This window comes from Ambystoma mexicanum, chromosome 5q, assembly GCF_040938575.1.
Source record: "Ambystoma mexicanum isolate Mex_15411 chromosome 5q, UKY_AmexF1_1, whole genome shotgun sequence".
NCBI lineage: Eukaryota > Metazoa > Chordata > Amphibia > Caudata > Ambystomatidae > Ambystoma > Ambystoma mexicanum.
The window spans coordinates 1,072,362,836-1,072,384,306 of NC_090933.1; the positions used below are offsets into that span (position 1 = coordinate 1,072,362,836).

General features: G+C 50.6%; 1 protein-coding gene across 1 annotated transcript in view; it reads right to left on the bottom strand.

Annotated features, from left to right (window-relative positions):
• Positions 1-1,958: 1,958 nt before the first annotated feature.
• The window catches only part of DERL1 (derlin 1), a 191,895-nt gene continuing 172,382 nt past the window's right edge, over positions 1,959-21,471 (bottom strand). The window contains exons 7-8 of the mRNA XM_069621572.1: positions 19,011-19,121; positions 1,959-2,862 (exon numbers count right to left, since the gene is read on the bottom strand). Of these exons, the coding sequence (XP_069477673.1) occupies positions 2,721-2,862; positions 19,011-19,121 (253 nt within the window). The 3' untranslated portion in view covers positions 1,959-2,720. The remainder of the gene's footprint in view (positions 2,863-19,010; positions 19,122-21,471) is intronic.

Here is a 21,471-nt window from a genome sequence, read left to right on the forward strand (position 1 = left end):
ATGCCCTTCACTGAAGTTCTGTTAAAAACTAGCATTGGCAAAGCCAATATTTTTGGCTTGTGTATATGTATTGGGCATTTGCCATGCACCGTTTTTAAATCCCCAGGCACTCACACCATTTCACAGCTGCTATCATCAATGGCCAGTGAATACCACTATGGCAGTGCCTGGCAAATGGCTTTCCCATGCCTACAGAAAAGCCAAAACTGTTGGCTTTGCCAGTGCTCGTTTTTTAATCTGCGTTCACGAGCTGTAGGGTGCACTGCATACAACAGTAGAGGTCCACAAGGATGAATGGACCAGGAAAGCGAAAACGCATGGCAAACTCACTTTTAACTTTTCATTTGTCTCATGAAACAGTAAAAACTCTTTGCAGGCGGCACTTAAAAATTGATTTCTATTGCATCTGCCAGGTCTTGACCAGGTGCATCTGTTGGATTCCTGCATGAAAATCTCATTCAGGAGCACAATGCAACTCACTGACAACGTGGAGTAAGAAAGCACAGGTGAGGATCATATGAATGCTGCGTGCCACGCCCTCAGCCTCTCACTATTCGAAAACGGGGTGGAGAGGTATAGCAAGGTGCTTTCGCATTACGCTTTGCTTTTACACCTCGATTTAGCACTCCACCCCATTTACAATAAGGGTGCCATTGTTTTCAGGACACCAAAGAGAAAGGCTCTTATCCAGCTACAAAAGGCAGACAATAGCATGCCCATGTAGAACTCCAGGGAGGAAAGTTTTATATCCAGGTTCAGGTACATACACACGCTACGGCACGGCACAACAATTACCTTAAGCACGAGGCAAACGTGGTTTAGCCAGTCTTGCAGACATGACTCATCTCAATCTGCTAACCAAGATGGGAACGCGTAGTAATGTCAGACAAAAAGGCGCCGGTGCAACTAACCAAAACACTTAAAACCATTGCACTTTTAGAAAAGGCAACTTTTTTAAAGCGCTCTCTAGTAACTGTAAAGAAAACTGCTAGACTATGCTCGTTCAAGGTGTTCATACATTAGCCTATATTTGGAAATCGGCTTGATTCGATGCATGCATTAAGCCATCACCAGTTGAGCTCCTAAAATGAATTTATTAATCAGAAAATGTATAATGACATACTTGAGAATTAACGGTCTGTGTATACACGCACCGGTAAGCGGGGATACTATCAGAGCGCTTACAATTTAAGTTATTACCGCTCTGAAAATACATTTGTTGGATACCAGTTAATGGCTAGCTGCCTCCCTCACGACTGTATTTCAAGGAAAAGCCACAAAATACACATGCAGCAAAACAAAGCACTACTTGAGGCGTTACAACATTTGACGCCCCTCATCAGGTATAAAGTGCTCTAAATCACACAATATGGTATTACCGAGGGAGGCAACATGTTGGCATACGAGACTTAAACATTTTGTCGTTCTTCCTACTAACACAATGGCCCGACAAACACCACCAGTGTCCTCAGGTTACAGCAGAAAACGCTGTTCCAGTGACCCAACATGCTAAAGAATGGGTGGAGAACAATTCGGCAAGAGTTCACCATATGAACTATGTAAGTATCCTACCTGACCGGAATCGTGTTTTCATACACTTCCATTTGAAAGGAAGCATCTTGCTCGTGCCCTTTTGGTAAAACAAAATGGCGACTTAAGCCGACATCCATAAAAGACATTATGGACCACTGCTTGCGATTTTACACTTTATCAGAATCGCTTCTATGACATACATAAATTACTACAGATGCTGGGTGATCACGTGATTGACTGTACGAAAAAAACATCAGGGCCCACCCAACCTCCACGCTCAACCCCAATCCATCATAATCGGGACACAAAGAGTAGACTTAAAAATAATTCTATAATTCGTGAGATCACAATCACGTTTCTTTGTGCAAAAAGGCACAAACATACGCATGGCTTTGTCAAAAATGTACATAAAAGGATTACTCCACTTTCCCTTGAAAATAAAATGCTTTAATCCACTTGAACCCAATGTAAAAGCAGAGATGAACATGTATAATGTACTCCTTGGTGCCATAGTCGCCGCTAGACGAACAGTGTACATCATGCTTGCAAAAACATACTTTCAGCTTTTCCATTTTAGAGCAGTACACCCAAGGGAAACATTTGTAAAACGTTACAAAATCCTCTGCAAACTACAAGCTGGGTTGTAGGAACGAACAATTAACGAACTAGCATTTATGCGTTTCAAGGAAACCCGCTTTGCATCCTCTCCTTTTCCTCAAGGGGTGCATGATAAATGAAACTACAGCAACAAGGCTTCCAGAAAAAGCAAGAAATCAGAAAAAAATGTAAAGATGTATACGAATGGCAAAAAAAAATCTGCCAGCAAGACAAAAAGAGCTTTGCATCAAAATAATTCCTACACATGCTCCATTTATCAGAGACCAGGCTTAACAGAAAAAGGAAGCGCCATCTTCATGAATCCAGACGTGTACTGGGTATGACGAAAAGACATCGAAGGCCTGTGTGAACCGAAGACCATGTTGATGATACTGGAGAATAGGATCACTGGGTTGATCAGTACTTGCTACTTTAACTTTTTCTGTTAAAATGTTTACTTTGCCTCACATCTGAAAATATTATTTGTGGGTTAAATCCAACAGCACTAGAAAGAATGGTCCTCAAAATATTCTGTGCCAGAGTTCCTATGTGCAACAGCAATGTTCTTTGACAGGAGTGTTGGGAGACTGTCACTGTTCACCTAGCCGAAACCCTTGGCCCCAGGCATGTCTTCCACCCGCTGCACCTTGGTCTTCAGCAGCCCGCCGCATGCTAGGTGGCGGCACTCCAAATCCAGACACTCCGCCTCTTCTACTGGGAAGCCAACGGTACCTGGAAAGCAACAGAATTGAATGAGGAGGATGGAAAGAAGTTGTTACATAACACGAACTAGAAACTTTGAAACCCAGTATGACATTCCATGTGGGCCCACACATTTTTCTCCCTGAGTCACATACTTCCCACACTTTTCAAACAATGTTTGCGTTGTGCAGACTCACACCTTTGTTTTGTAGAGTACACCTTTGAAACAATGGCTATTCTTGAACTGGCAGCCCATGACCACGTACAGATTCCTGGGATAAGGAACAAGTTACTTACCTGTAACTGTTGTTCTCCAGCATGGGTCTGGCATGGATTCACATGCTCATGAATATTCCCCCCTCAGGCCGGGAATCCTCAGTAAAGAAAAAAAAATCAGTACCAGTTTCGTTTCTGATCTGTCTTTCTTAGTAGTAACCAATCACTGATCTCTGGGTCATACTGCCTCCAGCCAATGACTGACCTCTACCTAAGCCCCTCCCCAGGCAACCATCCTCAGATTTGGTAGCACGTAAAGTGGCAGTATGACCAAGTGAAGAGCCGCAGAGGGGAAGGAGGGAGGGTTCGCATGTGAATCCATGCCAGACCCATGCTGGAGAACAACAGTTACAGGTAAGTAACTTGTTCCTTCTCCAGCATGGGGTCTGGCATGGATTCACATGCTCATGAATATAAGAATACAAAGCAGTATACACATGCACAACCACGGGAGGTGGCAACAGGCTCAACATTGAGCAATACAACAACTCAACATTAAGCATATCTTACCTCCTCACCAGGCTCACCTTAAGCGAACAGGTTGCGCAGCACTGCTTGGCCGACCCTGGACTCCTCCCTGGAGTCCCGATCGACGCAGTAGAATCTCATGAAGGTGTGCGTCGACCTCCACGTAGCAGCCCTGCAGCAGGGGCACACCAGACAGGAACGCCGTGGTAGCAGCGATAGCGCTGGTCGAATGGGCTCTCGCGGCTGGGCAGCGGTCGGTTTTTAAACCGGTGACAGTGCATGATGCAGCCGGAGAGCCATCTGGAAATGGAAGCCTTCGAGAGCCTTCCCTTGATTCACAGGTCCAAAGTTCACAAACAGCTGTGACGTCTTCCGAAAACTCTTCTTGCGGTCCACGTAGAACTTCAGCGCTCTAGTCACATCCAGCGAGTGCAAAGTCCTCTCGGCCGGAGACTAAGGCGACGGGAAGAAAACTGGCAACACCAAGGTGGAAGTCCGATGGCACCATGGGCATAAAGGAGGGGTGCGACCTCAGCACCACCCTTGTGTCGTGAAAAGTCGAGTATGGAGGCTTGCAAGATAGGGCCTGGATATCTCCCACTTGTCGTGCGGAGGTGATGGCCACAAGAAATGCTGTCTTCCACGACAGGAACTTCAACGGCGCCCAGTGCATAGGCCCGAATGGGGCCCCCCCCATGAGCCTGGTCATCACCACATTGCGCTCCCACGCCGGGAACAATCGGAATAGTCCCTTCATAAACTCCTTCACCAGACGATGAGACCACAAGGACGCCAGTCCTGTAGTTCTGGTGTATCAGGAAACGGCAGCCAGATGGATTTTGATGGAGGCGTGAGCCAGTCCAGCTTTGGCCAGCGACAGTAGGTACGGCAATACTTGAGGGGCCGTAATCTGCAGAGGGTTAATCTTCTATACACACCACCAGACAGAGAACCTCTTCCACTTATGTCCATAACATTTGAGAGTTGAGGATGCCCTGGCTTTTGCAAGAACCTCTCTGCAGTCAGCCGGGATATCGTATCCTCCAAACTCTAGTGCAGCAGGAGCCAAGCCTGCAAGCTCAGCGACACCGGGTCGTGATGGAGAATGGCGCCTCCTTCCCTGGAGAGAAGATCCGTGTCCGTCGGCAGCTTGATAGGTGGGGACGCTGACAAGTCCAGAAGGTCGGGGAACCAGATCTGTCTCGGCCACGCCGGTGCGACGAGGATCATCCTGCACCTGGACCTCTTCAGCTGGTTGATGAGACGGAGCAGCAACGGCAACGGAGGGAACGTGTACAAGAACAGGCCGTCCCAAGGGAACGAGAAAGCATCGCCCATGCTCCTCGGCTGGGCGAACCTGCTGGTGAACCTCTGGCACTTGGAGTTTGTCGCCGTCGCGAACAGGTCGATCTTGGGATTGCCCCATCGTTGAAAGAGCCGATCCACCTGGTCCTGGCGTAGTTCCCACTCGTGGCACGAGCGCAGCTCCCTGCTGAGCGAGTCGGCGATGGTGTTTTTTATTCCCGCCAGGTGGAAGGGAACCAGAAACATCCCCTGGGCGACAGCCCAGTGCCACAGATCCTGGGCCTCCTTGGATAGGGCTGGGGGATCTGGTGCCTCCCTGCTTCCGGATGTAGAACATCGTGGTGGTGTTGTCGGTGAAGATCCTCACCACTTTGTCCTCGAGGGACAGAAGGAACGATTTGAGCGCCCAGAACAAGGCTCGTAGCTCCAGGATGTTGATGTGAAGAGACCTCTCCTCTAGGAGCCAGAGGCCTCTTGCATGGAGATCTCTGGTGTGGGCCCCCCCATCCCTCCAGGGAGGCGTCCGTCGTTACCGTCTCCTGATACGCTGGGGCCTGGAAGTCCATGCCTGCTGAGAGGTGTGCACGGGCACCCCACCATAGGATCGTCCGACGGAACTCCTTATCGAGTGGGATCCTGTCTTCGAAGCAGCCCGCCGTTTGAATCCAGCGGGTGTCGAGGAACTCTTGTAGCGGACGCATCCGGAGTCTGCAAAGGGGCACAAGGTAGATGCACGAGGACATCATCCCGAGGAGGGACTTGATGGACCTCACTCTGGCCACCTCTATGGCTAACAGGCGCTGCAACATGCCCAAAACGACCTTCGTCCTTTCTTCCAACGGAGATGCCAATCGCTTCACTGTATTGAGCTTCGCTCCCAGAAACAGTGCCACCTGCGACGGGACCAGATGGGATTTGGGGTAGTTGATAGCGAGGACCGTCCGCCTGCACAGAGCTGGGATTCGCCGTGTGTTCGATGGCGAGTTCTCTTGACCTTGCACGGATTAGCCAGTCGTCCAGGAAGGGGAAGACGTGGATTCCTTGCAGGCGCAGCTGCGCCGCCACCGGTGCAAGGCACTTGGTGAACACCCTGTATGACGACTTTAATCCGAACGGCAGGGCTCTGAATTGGTAGTGACGCCCCTGGACTACGAATCTGAGGAACTTTCTGTGACCCTTTTAGAATGGGGATGTGGAAGTAAGCATCCTCCAGGTTCAGTGACGATAGGAAGTCGCCCTCCTCCAGCTGTCCCAATACATGCTGGGGGGTGACCATCCTGAATTTCTGTGCCTTGATGTACTTGTTCAACCGACGCAGGTCCAGGATGGGGCGCCAACCACCTGTCTTCTTTCGGACGAGGAAGTATCTTGAGTATACTCCGGAGCCCCGGAGCCTCTTGGGGGCGAGCTTGATGGCCCCCTTCCTGAGCATCGCTCTTACCTCCAACAGCAGTTGAGGGACGTGATTCTCCTTCCTGGCCACGGGAGGAATGAGAGGACACTTCTTTTGAAATTCCAGCGAGTGTCCGCGGGCCAGGGTGTCCAGCACCCAACTGTCGGTGGAGATGGACTCCCACATGCTGATGACCTTAGTCAGCCGGCCTCCCACCGGGGTGCTTCGGTGGGGGCCCGACGCAACGGCCAGTTCAGTCCTGCTTGGAAGAGGCCTTGCCGCCATGGCCTCCTTGCCGACTGCGGCGAGACCCTCCTTGCTTGCCGCGGCCTCTGTAGGCCTCCTGGGACGAGGAGCGGGCCGCCTGGCGGTAAGTAGAAGAGCCGCCGCTGGATCCCTTGGATGCTCCCTGTCTGCCTCCAGAGCTCCGAAAGGGCTGCCGTTGCTGAAGGACTCCTAGGGCTCGGGCTGTTTCCGTTTCCGTCTTGATGGCCTGGAGGGACTCGTCCACCGTTTTTCCAAACAGGTTGTTGCCGTCGAACGGCATGTCCAAAACTCTGGTCTGGACGACCTGGCGAATGTCCGTCACCTTGAGCCATCCTCGTCGTGGGAGACAAGCCCCGTTGCCCAGTTGGCGAAATCCGGTATCGGCAATGTCCGTTGCCACCGTTATGGTGTGATCCGACGCCACCTCTCCTTCCTGCAGAATCTGTAGGGCCTCCGCCCTCTTGTCGTCCGGTAGGAAGTCTAGCAGAGGAGCTATCTTGAACCAAAGCTCCCTGTCGTAACGGGCCACTATCGCTAAGGCATTGGCCACCTTAATCGTCGTCGCCGCTGACGAGATGACTCGTCGTCCCATGGAGTCCAACTTCTTGCCCTCGCTGTCCGGCGGGGAAGTGGAAGTTGAAGCCGCCGCCCCTGCTGCTTTCTTCTTGGCCGCTGCCGAGATGAGAGTCTGGCGTGGACTGGGCCCTGAGGCACAAGGGCACGGCATCGGGGACCCGGTACTTCTTCTCGTACCTGTCCCTCTTGGCGGGTGTCGTGGAAGGGTTCTTGAGGATAGCCAGCCCCTCATCCCAGATGTCGTCGAGCAACGGCACCGCGTTGACCGTCTTTCTCTTGGCCTCTCGTCGTTGGTAAAGAAACCCTTCCTTTTTCTGTGCCTCAGGGCAGAGCTGGAAGAGCTCGGATGCCCTGGTTATCATGGCGTGAAAAGAGCCAATTTCGTTGGGCGGAGAAGCCCGGGGGGGGGTCTGGGTGGGTGATGACACGATGTCTGTTGTGTCATCGCCGCAGTCGTCCGTCCCCGTATCCCCTCTAGGGTCCGGCGAGGGGGATGAGGGGTCCACAGACCTCGCGGTCATGAAGGGCGGAGCGGGGTGGACTCTCCTCCGCTTGTTCGGAGGGCTTACCGACGGGCCTGGTTCTGGATCCTCCATCGGGGTCCGTGGTAACCTCGTTCTCATCTTAGTACATAACGATTGGATCGCCAACAAAATGGCCACGGAGCTACCCTGGGGCTCAGGTAATGGCTGCGAAGGACGGGATGGATGCTCCACTGGGCCCTCGTCGTCGCTATCTTCGATCACATCAGCGGGAACCGTCCCCTGGGATTGAACCTTCTCGAACCTCTCGTTGAGGCCTATGAACCTCTCGTTGAGGCCTTTCACGGTTTCCACCGGATCCTCCTCAGAGGATGAATCCTAGTCCTTAATTGCCCCCGGGCCCCCCCCTCTTTCCGCCGGGGTCTTCACGGGGGTCTTAACGATGGTCCGGAACGAGGATTCCCTCCGTGGCGGCAGGGAAACTCGGGCCACGAGGCCGCCTCCACTGGCGTAGTCTCTGCCGGCTTCGCCAGGGCTGCTGCGACAACCTCGATAGAGGCCTTTGCCAGGTGGATCAAGGCCCTCACCACCTTAGGTGCGTCCTGGGCCTTTGCTTTGGGGGGAGGGTCATCGCCTCGCTCCCCCTCGGCTCCCTTCGAGATCGACCGGGGCCTCTCCAGAAGCTTACCCGGGTTCTCGGACTTCCTCTTCCCCGAACCAGAGCGCTGGCTCGTAGTTGATCGTGCCGGGGAAGTCTCACCCTGCCTGGCAGCCGAGGAGCCCGACCTTTCGGCGCTCGCGGTGCTTGGCCTGATGTTGGGCCCCTGTAGCCGGGGCGCCCTCACAGGATTTAGAAGACCGCTCAGAATTTTTCTTCGCCTTCTCACCTGCTGTGCCCTTCTCCAGCCAGGCGGCAAGGCGGGAACAACGATCTTGCTTGGTCCGTTCCGACAGGTTCTTGCAGAACGCACAGTCCTTCTCCACGTGCGTCTTGTCCTCATGAAGGCAGTAGAGACATCTCGAATGCTCGTCCTCCTTGAAAACATTTTGCAATCCGCATCCTGGGCAGCTCCTGAACAGCTTGGATCCGGGTGTCGAGGTTCCCTTGTCCTGGGCCATGTCCGTTGAGGTAGGCCACAGATCTTCTGGAATCCTCCAAGAAGCGTAACTCGATGAAAACTTCACCCTTGAGGGGCGTAGAAGAATTCCGAAACGGGTCCCCGTTATCGGAAGTAGAAACGGTGGAGCTTGAGGCTCGATTAACTGAAAAAATGAGAAAAATCTCCCGAAAAAGTGCGAAAAAGCAGTAAAAGCTCGAGAGCTAAAACACGAGGACTCCCAACACTTGAACGTGCGGTAAAAATCTGAGGATGGCTGCCAGGGGAGGGGCTTAGGTAGATGGCAGTCATTGGCTGGGGGCAGTATGACCCAGAGATCAGTGATTGGTTACTACTAAGAAAGACAGATCAGAAACAAAACTGATACTGATTTTTTTCTTTACCGAGGAATATTCATGAGCATGTGAATCCATGCCAGACCCCATGCTGGAGAACTGCCTGTAACAGCGTCCACCATCACCAAACACATCACAGGCTTCCGTAACTCGGCACTACTTTTTCCTCTATTGAGACGTGGCTAAGGGTGAATAGGAAAGGAGACCTGTTCTACCAGTTTAAAAGCCACTAGTACACGTTCGTCAAAGAACAAGTTACTTTCTTACCTGGTAACGTTCTTTCGATGGGATGGTCCGACGACGTATTCCACATCTATGACTGGTAATGTCCACAGCTGTGCTGCTTCGGAAAATCTTCGGCGTCTGTGTCCTGCGTCGATGACGTTGATGCGCCGTCCCCGATGACGACCTCTGACGTCACCCGATGTGATAAGTAGGATGCACGAAGCCCGTAGCCTCAGTTGTAGTTTTTTCCCCCAGAACGTGTGACACCAGTTTTCTGCCAGTCAGACACACAAGGCTTTGCGGAACGCAAGCTGCAATCGCAAAAGATATTCTGCAGCGGGGAAAGTGGGGAGGGAGCGATATGGAATATGTCGTTGGACCATCCCAGCGAAAGAACGTTACCAGGTAAGAAAGTAACTTGTTCTTCAAGGGGTTGGGTCCTCCGAAATATTCCATATCTATGACAGACTCCCAAAGCAGTACCAAGCAAGGAGGTGGGAAAAGAATTTAGAACACAAATTTAGCATGCCCAATCAAATTGTGGAAAAAGGACTGCCTTGCCAAAGGCCAGATCCTGCCCTCGGATGGAATCGAGGGAGTAGTGACGTACAAAAGTATGTACTGAAGCCCAGGTGGCTGCATCACTAATGTGACGAATAGGAACACCCCTCTGCAGGGCAGTAGACGCAGCCACTCCCCTGGTAGAATGGGCCAGCAAGCCAGCCCGAGGGTCCTTACCTCCCAAGCGGTAACACTCAGATAGCTAAAATAATCCAACAAGCCAACGTCTGTTTCGTCACAGCTTGTCCCAAATGCTTTCCAGTGTAACCAATGAAAAGTTGATCGTCCACTCTGACCCGGGACATGCGCGAAATAAAAGCTCAATGCTCTCCTAGGATCAAGCCTATGGAGCTTCTCCTCTTCCTTACCAGGATGTGGAGGATGATAGAACGCCGGAAGAACAACCTTCTGGCTCAAATGAAATTCCGAAACCACCTTCGGAAGAAAGGAAGGACAAACTCCAAGGACAACCCTGTCCTTATGAAACACAGTGAAGGGTGGCTTAACTGAAAGTGCCTGTAACTCACTCTGCGAGCAGAAGTAACCGCAACCAAAATCCCAGTTTTCAGAGTCAACAGCCTCAAAGGGCAAGAATGCAAAGGCTCAAACTGAGCACCCATAAGAAACTTAAGAACAAGGTTCAAATCCCAACCGGGCACCAGAAAAGGTGACGGAGGGAACACATTAGTGAGCCCTTTCAAAAACTGAGAAATTAAAGGAATCTTAAAATAGTAACATTCTTCAGATGAGCGCTTAAATATGGACAGCGCCGCCAGGTAACCTTTAATGGTGACCACTTGCAAGCCCCTGTGGGCCAAGGAAAGCAAAAAAAAGACAACCATGGGAATGTCACACTCAAAAGTATCCACATTCTGAACTCTGCACCAGTCGCAGAACTTTCTCCAACGGCAACGGTATATAGACTATGTTGCCGGCCGCCTGGCCGAGAGCAACACGTCCATCACGTCTTCAGGGAGGTCCCAATCCTTATACCTCAACCTTTCAGAAACCAAGCGTGAAGGTTGAGGGATATGACCTCTGGATGGAGAACCTGACCCCCTCCTCCCGTGAGAGCAGATCGTCTCGGTAGGGAAGACGACGTGGAGGGCAGATGGACAAGTCGAGAAGGTCCGGGTACCACGTCCTCTGGGCCCACGCCGGAGCAATGAGGATCATCCGGGAACCGAACCTCCGTAACCTCCGCAGTACTTGCGTGATGACGGGGACTGGAGGAAACGCATGCAGCAGTGGGAATGACCACTCCACCACGAACGCGTCTCCTAAGGCTCCTTTTGGAGGAAATTCCCGCGAGCAGAACCTCTCGCACTTCCGGATGACACTGGAGGCGAAGAGATCCACTTGAGGGGTCCCCCAAATGGCGAAGATCTCCAGGAGAATCTCCTGAGCCAGCTCCAACTCGTGAGAGATCGTGCTCTGCCTGCTCAGAGCGCCCGCCGTCTCGTTGTCGTCTCCGGCCAGATGAACAGCCGAGATCGAAACTTCCTGCTGGATGGCCCAGAACTCGAGCTGCATCGCCTCCCTGCACAGAGGAAGTGACCCTGCCCCCCCCCCCTTTGTTGAGGCAGTGCATGGCCACCGTGTTGTCCGTTAGAATCAGGACACTCTTTCCTTGCACAGTCGGCAGAAAAGCCTTCAGGGCAAGCCTGACGGCCCTCAGCTCCAACAGATTGATATGGAGTCTGGACTCCGACGGACACCAACGACCGCTGACTGTCAACTCGTTGGCATGAGCTCACCATCCCATGAGGGATGCGTCAGTCACGATCGTCACCTCCGGCCAGGGCAGCCAAAATGGGGCCCCCCTTCATCAGATTGCCTTCGACGGCCCACCACAGAAGGTCCTGGGTGACCGAGGGCAGCACCTGAACTGGGTCCGACAGCCTGCCGGAGGACTGAGACCACGGGAGCTTGAGTGCCCACTGCAAAGATCTCATCCGCAGACAAGCCTCTTGCACCAGAAGAATGCAGGATGCCATGAGGCTGAGCAACCTCAAGAACTCGAACGCTGGGAGCGTCTGGGCATGCTGAAACTTGTGCACCATCTGCTGAATTTGAAGAGCCCTCACCTGGGGAGGAAAACACTGCCCCAGGGAAGTGTCGAGCACTGCTCCGATGTACTGGAGCCGCTGCGTTGGCGTCAAATGGGACTTCTTTAAATTGAGGGAGAAGCCCAGACTGTGAAGGGAGTGGCAGGTGATGGATAGATGATCCAGGACTTGCTTGGGAAAGCTCCCCCTGATCAACCAATCGTCCAGGTAGGGGTAAACGTGAATCCCCCCTTGCCTGAGATGCGCTGCCACCACCACCATGAGCTTGGTGAAAACCCTCGGGCGGAGGTCAATCCGAACGGCAGGACCCGAAACTGAAAGTGCGAGTCGCCAACCGCGAACCTCAGGTACTTCTTGTGCTTGGGATGGATCGGCACATGGAAGTAAGCATCCTTGAGGTCGAGTGACACCAATCAGTCCTGAAGCTGAAGGGCCTGGAGGACTTGAGAGAGAGTAACCATCTTGAACTTGTCCTTCCTGAGGAGTTTGTTCAAACCGCGCAAGTCCATGATGGGTCTCAATCCCCCGTCTTTCTTGGAAATCAAAAAATAAGGGGAATACCATCCCTTGTTCCTTTCCGCTACAGGCACCAGTTCTATGGCGCCTTTCTCCAGCAGGGCATGAATTTCCTGCGCAAGGAGCGGATCCGGACTCTGCAAAGAGAGGTTCCCCGGTGGATTGTCGCGAGGCCTGTGCTGAAAGGGAAGACAGTAGCCATGGGTTATGATCTCCAGAACCCACACATCTGAAGTAATGGCTAGCCACTCTACAAGATGCTGCGCCAGCCTTCCCCCAACCGGCGAACCATGGGACATGGCCTCATGACTGAGTGGGAGCGGCTGCGGCGTTACCTGAGGGCAAAGAGGCAACTGCCCGAGCGGCCTTGGCACCACGGGTACCCTGTCGTCCACCTCTGGTACCCCTGCGTTGGCCTCTTTGACTACCAGCTCCTCTCGCTTTACTGAAGGACGAGTAATAGCGAAAGGAACCACCCCTCCACTGCTGTCCCCTAGGACGAAAAGGCAGAGGTTGGCGAACTGCAGCGCCCAACGACTTTGCTGCAGCTTTTGAGGTCTGCAACCTCTCAAGGCTCTCGTCAGCCTTGCTGCCAAAAAGGTGTTCACCGTCAAAGGGCATGTTGAGGAGCCGGGACTGCACATCAGGAGCAAACCCCGACTTCCGCAACCACGCAAACCTGCGTATCACGGTGCTCGCCGCCATGGACCTACTGACGCATTCAGCTAAATCCAAACCCGACTGAACGGACTCACACATGGCATCCTTACCATCCTGGACCATAGCAAGGAAACCATCCCGTTCGTCCCCTTCGGGAATATGTTCAGCCGCTAACGCAACACAGTTCCACAGAGTGTGCGTGAAACGAGACAAGGCACAAATGGAGTTGGCCGCCTGAAGCGCCATACCACCAGAAGAAAACACTTTCTTCGCCCAGCCATCAAAACGTTTGTCATCCCTATTAGGAGGGATGGTAGGGTACGACGCCTGCTTTGCCGGGGCCGTGGCCGCCTGCACCACCAAACTCTCCGGAGTGGGGTGCCTGGTCAAGTAGCAGGGGTCGCTACAGGCTGGACGGTATTTTCGCGACAAGGATCTGCCCACCGCCGGGAGACTCTCCGGAGCAGTCCAAGCCGCCGCCACCCTTCTCTGTAAAGCCATATGGAACGGCAGTACCGGGTCAGTTGGGGGACCAACATCAAGGATGTCCGTCAGATCATCCTGCACAAACTCCCCTGGGGGAGCAGACCATCCCAAGTACTCAGAAACCCTAGCCATAAGGCGCCGGTACGAGGAATCGGCATGAGAGCCAGGCTCAGGCCTACAAAACTCCACCTCCGGAGAGGTGTCCAGTCCACTGGCATCATGCAGTGACTGTCTCAAATCGTCAAACTGACTATGGCCCGAGACAATTTCATCTGGAACCTGACTAGGAACCAGGCCATCAGAATCCTTATCCGCCTCTGAAATATAGTCCAGGTGGCGAAAAGAAGGCACCCGAGAGTGCTTGCTCTTAACCAGAGCGTTCCGAGGGGGTCCACCCGTGCCACGGGGTACCTCCGACACGAAAGGCGTCGAGCGAATCGGCGCCAGCGTCGGGAGAACCGGCATCGGCGCCGAGAGGATCGGCGTCGAGGAAATCGGCGTCAGATGCAGCGCCTCCAGTATCGGCGGCGTCGACACAGCCCTCGAGGCCGGAGCCCCAAGCGTGTCCCTCGACGACCTGAGCGTCGACGGCTTCAACGACTTCCTCGGAGCCGGAGCCTCGAGAAAGCCCGTCGACGCCCTTGACGCCTCAGACGTCGATGTCTTCTTCGAAGACCTCACAGGTGCACACGGTCTCGAACGCGTCGAGGACCGGGACCTGGAACGGGTACGTCGAGAACGAGTCTCCTTGTCCGAACGGGACCTCTCCCGTGACTCGTGCCGACCACTCTTGCGAGCGGTGTCTCTCGACCTCTCACGACCGACCCCACTCGGGGGCGTGGACGGCTTAGTACCCTGCGACTCAAGAATCGCCAGCATTTTCTTCCCAAAGGAAGCCCATTCCTCCGGCGTCGCACGGCTGGTGGGGTAAGCGACGTGCCGGGCAGAGTCCTCCGAAGAGGACCTGGAAGACGACCGGTGTCGGCGCTTCCGAGAATGCCTCGAAGAGGCTGAGGAGTGGCGAGACCGACTCCTAGAAGGAGACCCACGAGACTTCCGATGATGACGCGGAGAGTCACCCCTCGAATCATCCTACCGACAACAACTTCTTACGTTCGCGTAAGGCTTTGGACGTGAGCGACTGGCAGTCGATACAGTCATCCGTGTCGTGGGCCTCCCCGAGGCACCAGAGGCAGGCGTCGTGCGAGTCCGTCACCGACATCTTGGACCCACACTCCCCGCACTTCTTGAAACCCGGACGCGGGGTCGAAGACGAAGTAGAAGACATCTTCACACGAAGGATGTACAGAAAACGAACAGGTTCGAAGAACCGAGAAGAACAGAACTCCAAAGAGTCAAGGCGTTGAACCGAGAAACACGAAGCAACACGTTCGCGGAAAAAACAGAACTGAGGCTACGGGCGTCGTGCGCCCTACTTATCACATCGGATGACGTCGGAGGAGGTCCTCGACGACGGCGCATCGACGTCATCGACGCAGGAGCCGAAAAAAGTTTCCGAAGCAGCACAGCTGTGGTAATTACATGTCATAGATATGGAATACGTCGGAGGACCCAATCCCCTCGAACTATACATACGAGTAAACAACTTTGATTTCTACAGAAATGAGTCTTATGTACATGTATGTGCTTATTGAAAATAAACAGCGCAGCAAAAAAATGTATATCTAAGTTGGCTTAACCTGAAGAGGTTTTACAGTGCAGCTTGGCTGATGAGTGCTCAATCTGGCATCATTGTCCAGACAACCGTGCTTGCAGTACACCCTCAAGGACCTCCAGGTACATGTTTTGCGGATGTGTCTCAACAGGGTCTTGGCACAGAACACTGTAGACGCAGACCTACCACAAACATAATGTTAAGTCACACGGACTAGTAGCTGCTTATTTGCTGCGTTATAACAGAATGTAAAACAGTCCACGATCCACCGAGTAATAGCCTTTGAAAGAGCTCTTCTCCTGGCACCAAGGAACAGTCATGAACTGCCAGTAAATTCCCAGCTTTTGTCTATGTTTTAACTTAGGCCTCTATTGGCACCCCAGGGGTGAAGCAACCACTGTCTCCGTAGTTGGTTCTTTGAAGAACACTGGCAAATTAAGGTAATGGTTAATGTAATAACCAGAGATATGTTAGGAAGGATCCCCAGATAAGTTCAGAGGGGCACATCGCTCGTATGAAATCTGACATAGATCTGATGCAGAGAAAGCTTGAATTTTTATTTATACGGAGTGCTTATGTTACCACTGGCTCCCAGTTAAAATAATGCATGAACATTATACTGAAGTAAAAAAAAAAATTCATTTTTTTTAAAAAGCGAACATCAATTGAATAGTACATTCACCTATAACCAAGGAAATACAAACGGTATTGACCATACACCCGACGAAGAAATGGTGAACAAAGCTTGCTGCATCCTCCTGGACCGTTGAACTGCCTGGTGAAGCCCTGCTGCTGTGCTGAAACACCCTTTTCTAAAGCGACAAGAGAAGCTCCGGAAGGGACGACCTGGGTTAGTGGGACCAACTAAGCCCGAGCCAAACTCCACTGGACCACCGTCGCCGACAGATTGCACTTCTTTGCTGCTGCAGGAACCGAGTGCCAGGGGTCGAGAAATCTGTAGTCAAGTGCAACATCTGTGATCTGGCAAGAAGCTCCAGGAGTCTCCAGAGGACCCTCCCGAAGCAGGACGACACATGACTCAAGGAGTGAAGGAAGCCTAACTGGTATCCAAGATCTGCGGTGGTACTATTTACCACGCGCTGAAACCGCAAAGTGCCGCTGACCTGAAGAATACCTGTAGTTTCCTCCGCCCTCTGAATTGGTGCCGCAGGAGTCCTAAGACGTCCTCACTCTTGTCCCCATGACTGAGGCCCAGGAACACAGGATCTGCACTGCTGCAACCAGACAAAAGTCAGCTGGACCACTCTTCTTCTAACCCAAGGTACTGTTCCGACTTGGGCTACTTACCTCAGTGTCTGTAGCTTGCTCTTCTCGGTTGAGACTTGCAGTAGCTGCTTTGCTAGAGTTGATTTCAGCTCTACCCTTCACAAGTGATCCTACAGTGATTTTTCTTCAACAAAGTCTCTAACTTTGTGCAAGACCATTACAATCTAAGAAGTGCCTCTGCGCCATAAACTTTGCTCCAATTGACTTTGGCTGTCCTTGCTCCCTGCAGGCTCTTCTATACAATTTGACTTTGATTCTTTCTGTCCCTTATAGGTGATACATTGGTTTTAAACTAATATTGTTAGGACATTTTTTTGTCTAGACTTCATTGGAAGACTTAAAGTGCTCACGTGCTCTGAGAACCTGTTTAACCTTTTTCCTTCCTTTAAACCTTTCCTTTCTTCAAACCTCTAAATCTACAAAGTGCACTCGTGATATATAAATGCAATTACTGTCCTAATTAGTGAAAGTCACCTCCGGGTGTAGGAAGTGTGTAAGAAGCATTTCTAATAAGTATCTACTAGTTATGTGTTGATGCTGGAAAAGTATATTTGATTTCTACACATATTGCCCTTTTTGAAGAATACCTATTTAAAAACTACTGTTAAATAAATTATTTATAACAAAACCTTGAGTGCAAATGTTACTTGGCTACTTGTATTTGTGAATTTCATTACTACGGTTTTACAGCACACATTTACCCTCTTGAGATAAACCTGGCTGCTCAGTCACACTACCAACTTGTGTAGTACAGGCCTGTTAATTAATACCAAGAGGACAATTCTTGCCCAACAACGACCAAGGGAAATACTTGTGAGAAAGCATACCGAGTTTGTGAATGTATACATTACATTTGTGTGATAAGCCCAGGCGGGATAGTGCACCAGGCAAGTTGGGGAAACTGAAACCAGTATAAAAGACTGACAAGTTTCCGGGTGTGCACAGAGCACAAATGGGAAAACACGTAGGAAAACCCCTGGCAGGAGAGTATACCAGGTGAATGCAAATTGCAAGTGTGCTCTCACCAGAAAGCCCTGGCAGGAAAGCATACCATTGTTGAACAGTGTATATTACACTAGCATCCAAGGAGGTCCGGAGAATGATTTCCATCAGGATTAGTAAATGACTGTGCAATTAAATTGAGGGAGAAAGAAAACCTGGCAGGACAGCACACAAGTATCCTGACAAGACAAAGAACAGCGGATAAAGCATTGTTTATATCAATTGTGTTGTTGGACAAGAGAAACCTAAGGAACCGATATCCTTGAACATAAAGCAGTTTTTCCAGTGGCAGGAAACCCCCCTCCCATTTCCCCCGTGCCGCCACTGAAACAAGGAACTCTGACATTATGGAGATTTTGCTTTGGAGTTACATATTTTCTTTTGAACACCAACACACAGCTCATTACCCCTTTTTCACTTTAGGAGTTAATTTATTAGAATGTGAGGGTCAGAATAGAATTTTGGACACAGGGCAGTTTTGCTTTGGACATTCTGAAATTGACAGACCCTTAGATTTAGTTTTAGGCAGAGAAACCCCTCTAGAACAGGGACAGAGGTATTTCCCCACCCCCTTTTATTTTAATTAAAGTCTTTTACCAAAACCATTACTCACTTGTGTCCGGGTTTTATTCCCGACTTCTCACACTAGCCACTTAAAAAACTGCGGCATTAAGCAGCCAATATACTACCTAACATATTAAGTACAAAATACAAAAAGTCTGGTGTTGCTAAATTTCATTACGTGTATACGATAGGATTAAACATTGATCTGCTGAAAACAAAAGTTACCGCTCTGCATCAAAAAATATGTATTTTCCCTTTTGACATTTTTTTTTTTCAGAGCGTGTTCAGCGATATGGGATTTAGTTTCACGAGTGCCATTTACTAACATCACTGCAATAATTACTTCTTAAAGCAAAGCACTTTAAAAATTTCATTTTTAATAAGTGAATTACTACGAACTAGAAGATGCAGGGGTTTTATAAATGTGATTTTAGATTACCCCAATTAAACTCTAATCAGGCCGAAGCAGAGGTTATATCTTTCTGTAAGGCTGATGTATCAAATAACTATTAGAAACACATTAACACTAATTTCACCCTCTCCAATTCGCAAAAAATGAGACTGCAATTCTGTAAACTACAGCATTTTAAAACACAAATGCACAAATCCACGACCTCATTGGGCCTGTATGTTTTTGTTAAACCTTTCATTGAAATATTGCAATTTCACACATTTTGGAGAATGGTCCTTTTTGTGATGCAGTGTCCCACATTATTACTGTGGTCAGGGTGCCATTCAGTGTACCTTTAATATCACTGTGGGGGCATGCCCAGGACCAAAGCACTTTCACAGACCCCTTAAAACTAAAAAGTAGCAATAAAAACAGCACTGAGATGTACATTAGTTAAAATAAACAATGTTCAGAGTTGCCATTTAAGTAAACACTACAAATTAAATGACAAGATATACTCACAGAAATTGAGGAGTGGACAAGAAACTCCTTCCGCCCAAATCGATTGGGTACTTGTACATTAAAAAGTAGTAGAGATGGCCAACCAGATTTCCTATTAGTTCATTGACTACGCTGCAAGAAAAAAGAAAATGTCAAAGTTGCACACTTTTTATATAAAATATTTGAAACTATTTCTGATGATTAAAAATGGTAATCATGTATACTAGAACTGCCAGCAACAGAAATGGCAGCTTGAATGCCGCGGTCCTTTCTCCCCTGCACGCAGGTGGGCCTCTCTTTTCATTATGACAACTCCGACTCCAGACAATACCCCCCACTCCCAACTCTCACAACCAGCTAGGAGAGAGACAGGAGACAATGGTGAGGAGGAGCCTTTGTGCCGACAGTAACCTCAATCTTGTTTACACCGATAAGCAGCTTGTACACTTTGAAATTGACACCTTAGACTAGAGGGAAGGGTATCCTTTACATAGGCTAAAATTGAGATTTCAGTGATTGCAGGTGCAGAACGAGAAACTGTACCTTAAATTTTCAGAACAAGAAGACTTTTAGCATGAAAAATATCAGTGTGGCAGGTATGCCAAATGATGCTGAAAAGGGGAACCCAGTGGATCATATTTAGGAGTGAACCTACTTAAAGGAATAGTGCGCTCTAAAATATTATTGCTTTAAAAGATGGGCAATAGTCTAAAACATACTTTAAACATTATTTAATGAAAGTTCCTATATAAAGGCTTTGCGCAAACGAGGCTCGAAGCGTTTACGTGGGAAGCATCCATTTTGCCATTTCAGGCAGCCTCTTCAGCTCTGCCCTGGCGGCACTAAACAAGCAGCAAAGCCCCCTATTGGGAGCTTTTGCTTACTGCAGCCAGAGCAGAGGTGCATGAGGTGAGGAGGCTGCCTTCATTTTAGGTTTTTGGTGCTTCCCAACCCAGCGAAGCACAGAAAACGTAAAATGAAGGCAAAAAGCAAAGGCGCGATTGCCATGGTTGGAAAACCATGGAAATCATAAATACAAGAACGTTGGAAAACCACGGAAATCATAAATACAAGAACGTTGCATTTCTGACTGCGGCGGCTTTCACGTGGAGTCTCCTGGGCTCCCCCAACCCAGGGGAGCCCAGGAGACTCCAAGCGAAAGCCGCCGCAGTCAGAATAACAACGTTCTTGTATTTGTAAATACCTCTGCATTTACAAATACAACGTATTTCTCACTGTGGCGGCTTTCGCTTGGAGTCTCCTGGGCTCCCTCAGGGTTGTTGGAGCCCAGGAGACTCCACTCGAAAGCTGCCGTAGTGAGAAACACTGCAGCATTTCAAAACACACCTGTGTTGTGTTTCTGCGTGCAGCAGCTTTCACTTTGAGTCTCCTGGCCTCCCCTGGGGGAGCCCAGGAGACTCAAGTGAAAGCCACGCCAGGCAGAAGCACAACACGTTGTATTAAAAATGCAGTGGTTTTTCCTTCTAAGTTTCTCGTGCTCCACCGGCTCGGAGGAGCGCGAGAATCCTAGAAAGAAAACCGCTGCGTTTTTAAATACAATAACGTATTTATGTTTGCGGTAGCTTCAGCTTGGAGCCCCCTGGGCTCCCAACATAAATACGTTTTAAAAGCTGCAGTTTTCTTTCTCTGTTTTGCAGGCTCCTCCAGCCCGGAAAACGTAGAAAAAAACTGCAGCTAGTGTTTATTTAAAAAAAAAAAGAAATACGCACTTACCCATATGCAGCATTCCTGCCTGCAGTCTCTGGTCTCCGGCCTCCGGCACCAATGAAGCAAAAGCCACCCAGTGGTAGCTTTTGTTTATTACAGCTGGCTGGCTTTTGCTTCATTAGTGCCGCAAGGGCAAGCACATGGGGCATCCATTTCACAAAATGGATGCCTCCTAGTGCTTCAAGTTTTTCAGTTTGAGCTTAATTTGCTCAATACTTTACATAGGGACTTAGCCCATAATCAAAAATATATCAAATATTTTTAAGCAATCTATTTAGCCAATAATATTTTAGAGCACACGGGGGCGCTGTTGAGCAGCCTGCAAGATGGCCGCTTAGTGTTTGAGCTCCACGCCTAGCCGTCTTTTATCCGGCTACATCTGCGGTTCCCTGCCTGATCCTGTAACCCTGCCTCGGACAAATGACAGCTGCTGCTGGGGGCTCTCTGCACGCCAAATCCCGGAGGAAATCAGACACCAGGTGCCCGTAATCTGCCTACGTGCTACGCGGGCGGCGGCGCGGCCCTGGGCCATCGGACGTCTCCCGAGTGCCCCGGGCCTTGAGTGGGCACTCGCCGCCGCCCCCATCGCTGCTGGTTCGTGCCTGCGTCTCGGGCGCGGCTCCTCTTCGCCACTGGACCGGAGCCCCTGCTGTCTCCGCCTGCCCGCCCCTCCCGTGGGAGGAACATTACTGCGCCGGCCGCCGGGCCGCGGCTGAGGGCGTGGGCTGAGCGGGCCTGCGGGAGTGTTACCGCG